Raw genomic sequence first — 13,974 nt, 5'->3', positions numbered from 1 at the left:
CCGTTGCGTAGTTAAAGATTTATATATATGTACATAAGGATTGGTAGACAGCGACCGCGACTTTGTTTTATACTGTGTAGTGATGTACATTTTCCTTATATTTTATTTATAACTGATATGAATCCAATCATTTTCGAACAATTAATTTATAAATAAATAACATAAACTCAAAGATTTTTTTGTACTTTTATTATAATAATAATAACGGACATTTCATAATTATTATATTAGTTGTCTGGTGCTCATAATACATTATTTTATTTCCCTTGGAAATAGATGGCGCTGTGTTAATCGTCCAGGATTATTATTATTATTTTGGAATTATCCAGACCAGACCAGTAGACCGAAGCATCATCTCAGTCAGAATCTATACAACAATCGGCCAATATTAAGAGCATCAAATATTGATATGCTAACTACGGCACAATAGCATCCAATTGTACTCTCATATGATTGACGCGACCGATTCAGTTAACAACATAAGTGCTCTTCAAATAAATAATGCATTAAGATGTATGGAAGATTGGAGATTTAATAAATCTTTAAAATTATTTTAGAATTATTATATTAAACTTACATACAAGCCAGCCGATTATCTGTGACAATAATAATCATAATTCTGGATAAATCACACAGCGCCATCTAGGCCCAAGCTAAGCAGACCTTGTGAAGGGTACTAAGCAACTGATAGAAATACATTTTTTTTTAATACACACAAGATATGCTAAGATAATATTCAGATCAATGCAAACTTTCAAACTATGAATAAAAATGTATTTACCAAGCAAAATCTGTAGTATAGTAGCATCAGATCTAGCAGTGTGGTAAACTTCTAGACCGCTACAATGGATGCCATCTTATCTCAATTCATCAAATTAATTTTTTTTATTTATTTTATTTATTTATTCATTTCAATATTACAACACCATTACAGTATACATATATATTAATTTACAACATAACATATTTTATTACATAATATAATATGTATATAACATTATAAAAATTCTAGATACTTTTGAACGGCTTCTGTGATTTTCGGAAGACTATAATCAAAAATATCAATATAATTTTTGATAAAATATCTTTATTCATGTAGGTCTATTAGAAACACTTGATAAGTCAAAGGTACTGGCAGTTCAGTGCTTTCGGTCTATGAATTAATTTTTTTTTAAATAAAATATGTTTTCGAAAATAAAGCCTAAGTTACTCATTATTACACCAGCTACCTGCCAATAAAATTCCCGTCGTTTCAGAGATTAGCCGGAGCAGACAGACAAAAATAGTAAAAAAATGTTATTTTGGTGTATGTTACTTAAATAGTAACATACACCAAAATATTCATATGCATGTAGTAAAAAATGGTTATTTCAATATTAGAAACAGACACTCCAATTTTATTAAATTGTATAGATACATATACACTCGTGCGAAGCTGGAGCGAGTAGCTAGTCTATAATAAAGGGAAACGATAATTCGCCGGATTGTTCGAAACAAGATGTCTTAATATGGACACAAGTTGTCGCATGCTCTTGAGCGACTTGTTAGCGATATTTTTAGATCTCATTTATGCATCCATGCATGCGTTATGAATGTGCAAGTACGCTATTTACGTCGTCGGGCCTGGAATGGCTTATTAGCTTAAATGTCAAGGTTGGGTTGATGCCCTAGAATACTTTGAGCGCTCAAAATGTAGTCTCCAAAATCGAACCTATTTATATCTAAACAGTATCACAGTGTCACTATATCGGGAACAGACGAAAAGGTAATCGCAGTAAATGCGTGCACATTCCAATGACCACCTCGGTGGTCTAGCTGTTTCGCACACGGCTTTACTTCCAATGGTCGCGGGTTCGATTCCTCGCACGGGGCAAATATTTGTATATATGAGTGATTGAAGAGTGAGATTTGATTGTTTGTATTAATCTGAGTGTATACTATGTATATTACGTATGTATTTACAAAAAAATATATATCTACTAATTATTTATATAAGTTGTCTAGTTACCCATAAAACAAGCTTTGCTTACCGTGGGACTAGATGGCGCTGTCTTAATTGTCCAGGATTATTTTATTTATTTATGAAGTAATTTCATACATGTGCGCAAAACAATTAACTTCATAAGCTGTGCTTCGGTTGTAGGGTGAAGTTAGGTAGAGAAATTACAAGAGAAGAGGCATGACATCTTAGTTGGTATGCCTTATCTTACATGGTAGCCATTGTAGAGAGTCAGCTTGTTTGCCGTTCCAATCTACATTAAAAAGTAATCCTCTCATTAAGGTTAAATTATTATTTTGTGCGACCTATTGTTATTGAATATTTACGTAAAACAAGTTCTGCATTGAATGAAACAATAGTATTAGGTATGTCAGATAAAAAAAAAATTATAGAATAAAATGAATTAAAAATAAACAACTATTATTACTAAATAAAATAAGATGAATTTCTAACAATTCGTTTTTTTTAATTACATTATTTTTGTTCCGTTCTGTAAAAACCTTTTTTCCTGTATATAGCAGTACGCAATAGGTTATTAATTTAAGTGTACCAAATTATTTAGAATTTTTCTTATTATAACATACATTAACGTATTCATTTTCTTTGTTTACAGAAAGAGTTGCAAGTCATGCGGCTGCGACCGTCTCACCCATTCGGTGTACCACGAGGAGTTGGGCTCCGTCCGACAACGGCTGGGCCTCAGGGATACCCGGCCCAACCACCATGGGTACGACAGTCCGCCAGGACTAACCGCCAAACAAGTAAGTATTCAATATTTGTACAATATATAGTTTGCTGTCATTATTGGGCGTTTTTATTTTGGCGGCTGAATTAGATGAGATTGTGGTAATTATTACATAGTATAAAACAAAGTCGCTGTCGCTGTCTGTCCGTCCTTATGTATGCTTAAATCTTTAAAACTACGCAACTGATTTTGAAGCGGGTTTTTTTAATAGATAGAGTGATTCAAGAGGAAGGTTTATATGTATAATACATGTACACCCGTGCGAAGCCGTGGCGAGAAGCTAGTAATATAATAAAACAAAAAGGAATGTAGAAGGGACACTTCAAAGGACACTGCTCTCCGCGCGCCGTTCGGCTGCCGTTGTCCTCTCTCTGCCGCCACCTGCTTTTCACTCGAACTAAACGAAAAATATTGTTCCTACACGCAACTTTTTCGTGACCCCAAAATCCTATTATGTCTGATGAATAGAAGTTTTCAATAATATAATTCTTTATTCTGCATTATAAATATGATGATGATGATGATGATGTAATCCAGGCCAATTTCGGCCACGGCGACTATCTTCAATTCCGATTTTGTCGTTGATGTGCTCGCATTATAAATATACTAAACGCTTAAAGCAGTATCTTGCAGACAGTATGCCTATGCCTATGCCTATGACACTATGCCAACAACGGCCATGACTACCTTGGCAAAATAGTCATGGCCGTTGTTGGCATATGGGTTTCCTATCCTGATTTAGGCAGCAAAAGTGACCTCTAGCTGTCACCAAAAATTTGTATGTAAGTCCAATTTCTGACTTACTGCGACTTCATTTGCTTGGACCTTTTTTTTTGTTAAAATAAATAAAATGTTGTCTATAGTAAATGTTGTCTATAGTAAATGTTGCATAAGTTATTCCTTATAAAATTTGCATCTTAAAATCCTGTCAAAATCAGTTTCAGAGATTAGTAAAAACTATCAGACTGTGAGACAATCAGACAGATAAAGTATTTAATTTATTTTTTTATATGCATCCTTTCATGTGCATTACAGAAAAACTACTACTTTGATTTTAGAAACAGAGTCTATAATTTTATATATTTGTATAGATTAAAGAATTAAAGAAAAGAAACCGTAACGGCAATACCAGGTTTATTCCTCAGCTTCTTATATAATAAGTGTTCTACAACTGGACGATGATTTGTTATGTTTAATATAAAGAAAACTATATATAATATAATACAGTACTAATTTAATTATCTAGTGTGTAAGAAATAATTTAGTAATTTATTTTTTACAGACCGAACTATATTGGGCATCTTTAGCTGAGCGGGCACCAACCAGTGTAGGTGGCGCCACCGGTGCAGCGGCATGGCACTCATGGAGAACTAGATCACTAGCCTCTCAGTTACCGAAACAAGATCTCTCTCTAGCACATTGTCGGCATGTTGACGATGGTCATAGAAAACAATTTGAAGACTTCGTTTCAGCTCGTAATGAAATTGCTTTAGATATTGGTAAGCAGCGCCATCTATCGTCGAATAGATTTACTTCATTACTGTACTTTTTGTTTTATATTATCTTTTTTTTTAGGTGTTGCATATCAACATCATAGTAGCCCGATAGATTGTTTGGGATGTGATAAGCCTATTCGCAGTGGAAGTATTGCAATTCAAGCGCCGAGAATTAGTGAAGAGGTAATTAATAAGAAATTATTACGCCATCTATCTTACAATTACATATTCAATTTTGTTATAATTATGCTACTCGCTACTAGATGGCACTATATCTCAAAATTTAAAGCTGGACTTTTCTTTCAGGCTTCATATCATCCTGCTTGCTTCTCATGCTCGGAATGCGGTGAACTCCTGGTAGAGCTTGCGTACTGTGCTCTAGATGGTAGTTTGTACTGCGTGAGGCATTATGCGGAACGACTGAAACCGAGGTGTCATGCTTGTGATGAGGTAAGTCCTTATGTTATTATATTTATAAATAATAGCACGGGTGAACGGTCGATATATGAATATGATTGAACATTATTCTATTTTTAAATAATAGTGTTCGATATTTAATATTATTATAAGTAATGGCATTACGTGCGAGGTGCCAGAAATATCTCAGTATATTTTTTTTTTATGTATTCGTATTCGTAGGTACCGGTCACCAATTTCAATAAGGTCAACTGTCACCTATATTTTCGCGTATAAAAAGAGTACTGCTACTACCGGAGAATAGTGAATATTACAAACGGCTTTATATAGCTAAGCTTCACCACAATTACGTTAAGTTTAATTCAAATTCTATTTTCACTAATAGTTAGCACTCGAATGCCTCTGATTATTCTATTAGAGATTAGAGAATGTTCAAACTTATATTTTAAATTTAAATTATATCGAGTACAGTTATGACCGAATTCCGACCATTAGGCGACCACTAGTATATATTTAAATTAATTAGGACTGAATTTTGACCATTCGGCGACCACTAGTATATATATAATAACAGAAAGACAAAATAGACCACTGCCAGAATCCGAAGTCCGACGTATTAATCCATTCTTAGATTAACATTTCCACATATGTTAGTGGATTAATTCGAAATCAATGTAATATTTATTTACATCCTATATTGACATGGTGAGCTTTTCAAGCCGCAAAAATTTAAAATATTCTTGCCAGAAATGTTGGATATAATGTAATCTATAACGTCTTATTAGATTTGTTTTTTTTTTAATTATGTAACTGGCAAACTGTCTGTTGCACCACCTGTTTTAGTCATAGTAACGAGCTATATACGTTTGACGTTACCAAGCAAAGATCATATACAGCAAATATTCAGCCGTTACAGATGACAGCTAGTCATCTGTAACGGCTGAACGGATTTTCATGAAATTTGATGTGAAGATAGATGTTTAAATCCTTACTAATATTATAAATGTGAAAGTAACTCTGACTGTCTGTCTCACTTTCACGCCAAAAGTACTGAACCTATTTAAATTAAATTTGGTGCGCAGATAGTCTAGACCCTAAGAATGGACGTAGGCTACCGTTTCCCCTAACAAGGGGAAGAACCTGTTGTTGAAAGGGGAGATGAAGTATGGAAATATCGTAATTTTTAAAGCTTGAAACTTATTTTTTAGGCTGTTGATTATGAAATGGTGCATTTCCTTGTGATTAACGGTATACGCTGGCGGGCACCATTGGAGGATAATAAGATGAGTATGAGGTCAGGTAGCCCATCGTAGCAAATTCACCAGGAATTTATCATAATGTTTTGAAGGGGGAACCGCGTGGAGATCAACCTGACATGGTACATTGCTATGGGCATTACATGCAATGGGGTTATTAATCCACATTATTAACAATGCCCTTGCCACCACATCAACCATATTAGAGGGAGCACATTGACCTAACCCACCATGCCACCACTTTATAACCTGCAATGACTTTCAAGTTACTCCATTATTTTAAAGTATTTGGATTGTAGACTGTATCAATCACAGTATTCACTCATTACAATCTTCCATAACTTCATTACTTGTTGCTAGATGGCGCTGAAGTAGCGAAGTGTTCATATAGTCAATTTACTCCTAAGTTCATTCTAATACCTCCAACAACATGTGTACAAAATTTCATGATGATCGGTTCAGTAGTTTTTGCGTGAAAGCGTAACAAACATCCCTACTTTCACATTTATAATATTAGTAAGGATCTACAAAAAAACTCACAAATACTATGTCCGAAAACAAAACCAAATGGCTTTATTAACTAGTAGATACATCTATTTTCGTGTACTGAACCGTCAATCTGACACTTTGACATTTGCCAGCGAGCGGCAAACGAGATAGTCGGGTATCTACCGGCAGCCGGCAGTCGGCATATGACGCCATACTCTTCGTAACAGGAGAGGTGACCAGGAATAAAAATTGAACAGAAATCTTAAACTTTGACCAAGGGCGCATACAACGTTGAAAAGTATATGTATTGTTTGTTTGTTGTTCCATATGACATCGTAATCTTATATAAACGCGAATGTTTGGGAGTATGGATGGATATTTGTTACTCCTTCATGCATGCCGAACGAATTTTAATTAAACACATAGGCTATATTTTATATTGAAATTTAACGCGAGTGAAACCGTGGATACATAGTAATGTTAGGTATAAACGCGAAAGTTTGTAAGTCTGGATATTTGTTACTCTTTCACGCAAAAACTACTGAACGGATTTTGATGAAATTTTACAATAATGCGGCTTATGCATCAGAATAACACATAGGCTATAATTTTTATTGAAATTTATCATGGGTGAAACCGTGGATACAGCTAGTAATATTATAAACGCGAAAGTTTGTATGTATTGATGTCTGTTACTCTTTCACGTAAAAACTACTGAAAGAAAATAAATTAAATTTGGTACACAGATAGTCTAGACTCTGAGACAGGATATAGGCTACTTTTTAAAGCGAATAAAGGGTTGTAAGGGGTTGAAAAGGGAGATGAAGGGTTGTATGGAAGTCTCGTCATTTTTAAAACTAGACTCTTGAAACTTAAAACTTCGTACTTTGGTAATTACGTACTTTGAATCTTGAATATTTGCATTTATAATATACTAGCTGTGTTAGTAGTATAATTATAATACTTTCTATTTGTGGCTGTACTTAGAATTTGTTTATCAGATCATTGAGTATTTATTTATATATAATATTTAGCTATATATTTATATATATTTACCTTGTGTATATATATACATACAATTTTTTTACATTTCTTATTAATATTAGTCCACCGCCAACAATCTTTCTCTGCACCACTCATGGTTGACTGGTAGATAACGCCGCAAGGTGTTAAGTCCGCCATATGTACCTACACATTGTTTTGTGTATTGAAGTTAAAATAAATATAATAATAGCAAAAATAAAAATATGAATTTCAATTCTTTTTATTTCTTTTCTGTTAATTGTCTATTATTATGTCATATTATGTAATATAATCTGTGACTTTGATTTTTTTATATATTACATAACTTTAATTCCTATTTTATAGATTGGAATTAATTTACTTATGATCCTTATCACATACATACATAAATAAAACAAAGTCACTGTCGCTGTCTGTCCGTGCCTATGTATGCTTAAATCTTTAAAACTACTCAACGGATTTTTTTATAGATAGAGTGATTCGAGAGGAAGTTTTATATAATGTACACCCGGGCGAAGCCGGGGCGAGTAGCTAGTAGTTCATAAATGAATGATATTTGTCATGTAATTAATTGATCTATTAATTATGTCATCGAGATCATGCTCCTTTAATAATAGCATTATGTGCCGCGTGCATGAGTGTGTCACATATTTTATAACTATTACTATGTGCAATTGAATTTTATTAATATACTGCAACTGTTCTGCCCATTCATACCGGCTGTGATCTGTCATGTATATACTGTGCTGTGCACGCGACTACGCCCGCTTGGAATAGACGATGAATGACGAATTTCCATACAAATCTTTAGTTTATATAGAAATTTGTCGTCGTCGAAAGGGGATGCCCTCTATTTTATTTTACCGCAGTAAAGATACAATTTTTACAAACTGTTAATGTTATACATATTTATTTATATTTAATCAACAGCCTAAAAATAAGTTTCAATCTCGTACCTATAAAAATGGCGATACTTACATCCAACTTTTATCTCCCTAACCCCTTACAACACTTATTTTGTATTTAAAAGTATGCCCAATTCACCAGAAATTTATCACTAGGTTTCCATGGGGAAGCGCATGGAGATCAACTCCAAACGGTACATTGCTAGCAATAGGGTTACTAGTCTATAGTACTGACAATTCCCTTCCCCCTATATACGTGCCTACGGTTTCACCCGGGTGAAATGTATGTATGTTATTCTGATGTATAAGCTATATTACTGTAAAGTTTCATCAGAATCCGTATTACTACTATCCGGTACTAAAATAAATTGCCCGAAATTTATATCTACGTTTTTTATTAGGGAGGTCCTTGAAATTGTTCTTGATTTATTTTCTAAGTGTTCGTCAGTCCATGAAGGTTAAGAAATGATGATCTGAAGGATAATTTTGAACAAAAATCACAGCGCTATTATTCAGAAATATAACAATAAGGAAGGCAAAGTTAATTTATTGTATATTCAAAAATCACATTTTTAATGCGTAACCAGTTCATTTTGAAGTTTTTTTTTCTTATAATATTCCAAATTTAAAAATATCTCTTCCTCCTCTATTTGTCTCTATAAATAGACACCAATACTTACGCTCCGTAATATTTCATTGCGCGGTCACTCCTAGTATCGGCGTTAACCACAACCGTAAATAGTAACCTTCTTGGTGTAAAATCAGGAGTGGTTAATGAAATAATAAGCGCGGTATGTGGTTACGAAAATAAACCGTTAACAGTTCAGATTGTTTCACACCTTACCACTTAGTCAGTTGTAATAAGCACATCGGGATATTTACCCGCCTTTTTTAACGGAAAACTATTTTACAGTGCGTATTTTGAATTTCGAATTCAATTTAATCTATCATAAATGCAGTGTGTTGGTACTTTAGTGTTATAGATTAGAAATATCAGTTCAACGTAAGGTGAGAGTCATTGCATCCGTGTGTAGGTAGTGTGCGTGTTATTTATTTTAATTGATGTTCTATTTTCATCGTATCTTTGCAAATGCGAAATGGCCAGTGTTTATGATTAGTGCATTTCAAAGTAACATTATGTTGGAGTCTGAAGTGGCGCCCTATATTTCTGCCACGAACGAAATATTGCAAATATTACAACATCACATTAGTTGTGCGGTGTGCCAATTTGTAAAATATCGATTTATTGTGCTCAATTTGTTTGTTCTAAATTAAAAAACAGACCAGCACATATGATCTTATTTGCGTACATAGTTATTGAAAATTTTGTTAATAACAATGATTATTCAAGACCGTAGAGTACGGCAATGTCACTTACAGCAATCAAAAGAGAAGTTAATTTTTGGAAAAGTTTACATTCTTACATTAATACCATTCTAAAAGTTGATCTTTAATAAATTCTAGCCTATTGTAATTTCAAATTATATTTTTTGAATAACAATAATTTTAAGTTGAACCCATCCACTGGACAAATTCGCACTTCGATCCACCATCGATCTCCTAAATAGCTATCGATCTCTTTGAAGTTTGTCGTCCGGGCTTGTTTATAGTCACCAGTTCGATGTAATAAATATAATTGACGCACACACACGACAAGGAACACATCTCTTAACCGGATAGCGTTCGCCAACTGTGAACTCAATACTCTTTCGACAGCTACCGAGGACGTGTCTCCTCCAGTTGCCTTTGCCTCCAGCGAAATTTAAAAAATAAAACTAGTCATAGGTTACGACAGGCGGGAGTGCAACGTTCGAATTTTAAATTTACCGCGTACGGTTTGTGAATTTGTGTGCGTTCGGAAACACCGATAGAAGAAATACAATATTGTGAGTGATTTTTATAAAAAAAAAAGTTATATCCTTAATTTACCTATTCCCATTTCAGATTATTATTATGTAATAATTATATAAATATAAGATATTAAATAGACAGTTATGATATAACGTAATGGATATGGGTACATGACGATGTAAGGTTAAAAATAGGCAGGTAAGGTTTTCTAGTAGCGTACCTTAAACGTGATCTATATTTGTTCAAAAATATATATAGGTAGTAGTTTAGTATTGAATGTGAACTAGATACTAAAGTACTTGTACTTTTAGTGCTTAAGTAGGGTAGTTTTTATAAAAATTTGATATTTCGCGTTGGAGGAATCGAATTTTTGATTCTTCCATATTAAAACTTAACCCGTCATGAGAAACGATGTCCCCTTTCGACCGATCCCCCGTCCAATTCAAACGGGGATCAAAATTACGACGGCCTAAGCCGACGTTCGACCCCTAAGGTTGCCTTCAGACTAAAGTCGTATCCGTCAGGCGGGAGTTGGCCTTCAGCCGCTTCATTCCTTTGGTTGGGAGTGCCATCTGCACTCGCCTCCTATCGTTCGGTGAAGCTGTAATGGCCAGCTGCGGCCGACAGCATTAGAGTAGTCCGAAAAAAAACGAAGTAATGAGAGATGACTTGACATGTGAAGATCTTTTACTATCGTTAACTTAATTTACCTAACAATTATTTACTTACTTACTGACTAAATTTAGTTAAATATAATGACAATTATAACTATATTTCTCTATCTAAACTTACTCACTAACGTATCGAAATAATATTATTGCGCACCTACGCAGATGACTTTTTGCAAAGTTTGTTATTTTTACAACAAACTTTGCAAAAAGTCATCTGCGTAGGTACGTCAGTCTCACCTATTTCAGCTAGATTTTTAAGCTTCTTTGCTTGAATGGCCAAATGTGGCAGATTATTGAATAAAAGACATTACGTAGTCATCTGTGACGGTTTGAGCGGTATCACAAACATCACATGATAATGTGATATCCGATGTTTATATATATATTACCCAACGGTTACCACTTACCATCATAAAGACCCTTAGCTTGAGTCTTAAGCTCTAAGGAACTTTTGTCATTACGTAATCTTACATACCCTTTAAGAAATACTTTTTGAAATTTATGAAGGTATTCGGCGCTAATGTTAAAACAAATCAATACGTTTAATATTTTCGAAATACTGTATTTAGAAAAAAATAACCAGGCGCTCTTTGTAATAGGTATATAATTTGATGATAGTATTAAATACTAGTTGTGCCCGTGGTTTAGTTAAGTAAACTTGTTAATAGTTAAGTAAACTTTCATTAAAATCCATTCAGAAGTTTTTGCGTGAAAGAGTCATTAACATCCATCCATCAATTCATCCACACACACAAATTTCCGCGTTTATAATATTAGTGAGATGACAACCTCAGTGGTCTAACGGTATAGCATGCCGCCTCACTTTCTATTGTGTAGGTTCGATTCCTCACCCGATACATTTTTAGTCATGAGTATTTTTACTCATGAGTATGATTGTTTATAGATATTAGTCTATGTATATATATTATGTAGACATGTATTTACAATGAATATTTGTAACCATAAATCGGGCGCTGCTTAGATTGGGACTAGTTAGTGGTGTGTGAATTGTACTAGGTTATTACAAAAAAATATAAATTATAGTTACCTACTGTGAAATAGACTATCACTAGACACGAGATAGATAGCTAAAGAAAATTAAAAAGTCGCAAATCAGAGCGTTTTATATGTAAGTTTATTAATGTATAATATAAATTAACGCAATATTCATGTACAATATACTTAAACACAGCAAAAACTTCTAATGTCTAGTAAACAAAGTATGAATTTAAATCTGGCTATTAAGTCTTACTATTCTTCCTACTCGACGCTAGATGGCGCTATTACACGTATTAGATCATTTAGAGTTGAATAGACAAACCTACATATATTGACTTCGGCAATCCGTACATAACATTCTTATCTGCGGCAAAATAACACCACATATATATATTATTATGTATATCCGTATAGTATTAATATATGAATTATAAGTTAAAAAATATATGAACTTTTATGCTCGGCATCACGGTAAATTCCATCTCCTGAAACCACAATTGGTGTTCTAAGAGGAACGTGGAATCTGTTTAGTCTGTTGATTGATTCATCAGCTGCCCAATTTTAAAGTGTTTTCAAACGCTTACGTTCTCAATTTGATTGTATTTTACATTATTGCGTAATTTATTCAAATCAAAATATTACAAAGTCAGTAATTAGTAGGTACAAAGGCAAAACAAGAGGCGGCGGAGCTTGCATATGCTGACACAACCTTTGCGATTAATATATGCAAGCAATTGCTTGCTAATATGCGATGATGAAAACGTATATATAAAAAAATTGGTAGATAGTGATAAATTCTTAGTGAATTTATTACGATGGGCTAACTAACCTGACCTCATATTCATCTTATCATCCTCAATAGGTGCCCCGCCAGCGTAAACCTTTAGCGCCAACGGGTGTACCATATCATTGTCAACCACAAAAAAAAATCAAATACATACATCTTCAAACTGAAGTATTGAGTTGAGTAATTAAAACCCACCTACTTCAAACAATAAAATTTAATGTCACAACCGCATTTTCCTTTACGTGTGTAGACACTAACTCACTTTTGTAATAAACTAATATAAAATGAGATACGTGTGGGCATGTGACTGATCTTTGGAATTGTTAAAACAACTCGGCAACAGCTATTATTGTTTTATTTCAGTCAGGATATGAGCAAGCACATGAAAATTAATCACATTTTATTTTAAAACCACGAGTTTTGTAAAGAATAGCGGACACATACTGCCAAAAGGCTAAAAATAGAAGTATATATATATATATAGGTTTGTTACTTTTTTTTTAATGAAATTATTAAGTGGTAAATATAGAATACTGGTTATGCCCGCGAATTCGTCTGAACCAAATAAAGAAAAAATATTCATTAATCTAACCCAAAAGAACCAAATGATAAAAAGTTTCATCGTGCTAGTTTCATAAATGACTAATTTCCATTCATCCCATTTTCATTTTACCCCCTTAAGGGTAAATTTTTAGAAACTTTGTTATATTTAATCAACATCTTAAAAAATAACGTTCAAGCTTCTAGCTTTAAAAATGATACTTCTGTACAATCTTTGATCTACCCTTTCAACCCTTTTTTCCTTCATCATCATCATCATCATCGCAACCCAAGTTTCATATAAACTTTCATCCCCTATTTTGTACCCTTGGGGGTAGAATTAATCAAAATCCTTTCTTAGCGTATGCCTACGTCATAATAGCTACTTGCATGTCAAATTTCAGCCCGTTCCGTTCAGTGGTTTGGGCTGTGCGTTGATAGATCACTATATCAGTCAGTCACCTTTGAGTTATATATATTTAGATTTAGGAATTGTAATTTTAGTACAATAAAGATATTAAAACCCCTTGATCATTTGTTGTGTTTAATATTTATATAGTACACTGCCAGCTGCAAATAATATAGTATACAATACAGTTTTGTGGTTAGTGTGACGTGAACTCTTCCGGTTTCAGATTTAAGAAATACTACGCGTACTCGCTCATTCATATTATGTCATACACATAAATACTCACTATACTTGTGTCCCATTGACTCTGTGCTTGTGCATAACATCTACTTCATTGAGTAAGACGAACTTCTTAGTATTCCATGAATTCACCGTGCGGGTCCCGGG

General features: G+C 33.6%; 1 protein-coding gene across 2 annotated transcripts in view; it reads left to right on the top strand.

Annotated features, from left to right (window-relative positions):
• LOC131847092 (four and a half LIM domains protein 2-like) overlaps positions 1 to 13,974 on the top strand; it is a 165,591-nt gene that overhangs the window by 93,368 nt on the left and 58,249 nt on the right. For both annotated transcript variants that reach the window (XM_059196551.1, XM_059196550.1), the window contains 4 exons: positions 2,613 to 2,760; positions 4,027 to 4,243; positions 4,320 to 4,423; positions 4,547 to 4,690. In XM_059196551.1, coding sequence (XP_059052534.1) covers positions 2,613 to 2,760; positions 4,027 to 4,243; positions 4,320 to 4,423; positions 4,547 to 4,690 — 613 coding nt within the window. The remainder of the gene's footprint in view (positions 1 to 2,612; positions 2,761 to 4,026; positions 4,244 to 4,319; positions 4,424 to 4,546; positions 4,691 to 13,974) is intronic.

The sequence above is a fragment of the Achroia grisella genome, unplaced genomic scaffold (assembly GCF_030625045.1).
Source record: "Achroia grisella isolate CSIRO2021 unplaced genomic scaffold, CSIRO_AGI_Agris_v1 utg515, whole genome shotgun sequence".
NCBI lineage: Eukaryota > Metazoa > Arthropoda > Insecta > Lepidoptera > Pyralidae > Achroia > Achroia grisella.
This window is presented reverse-complemented; position numbering and strand designations above follow the sequence as displayed.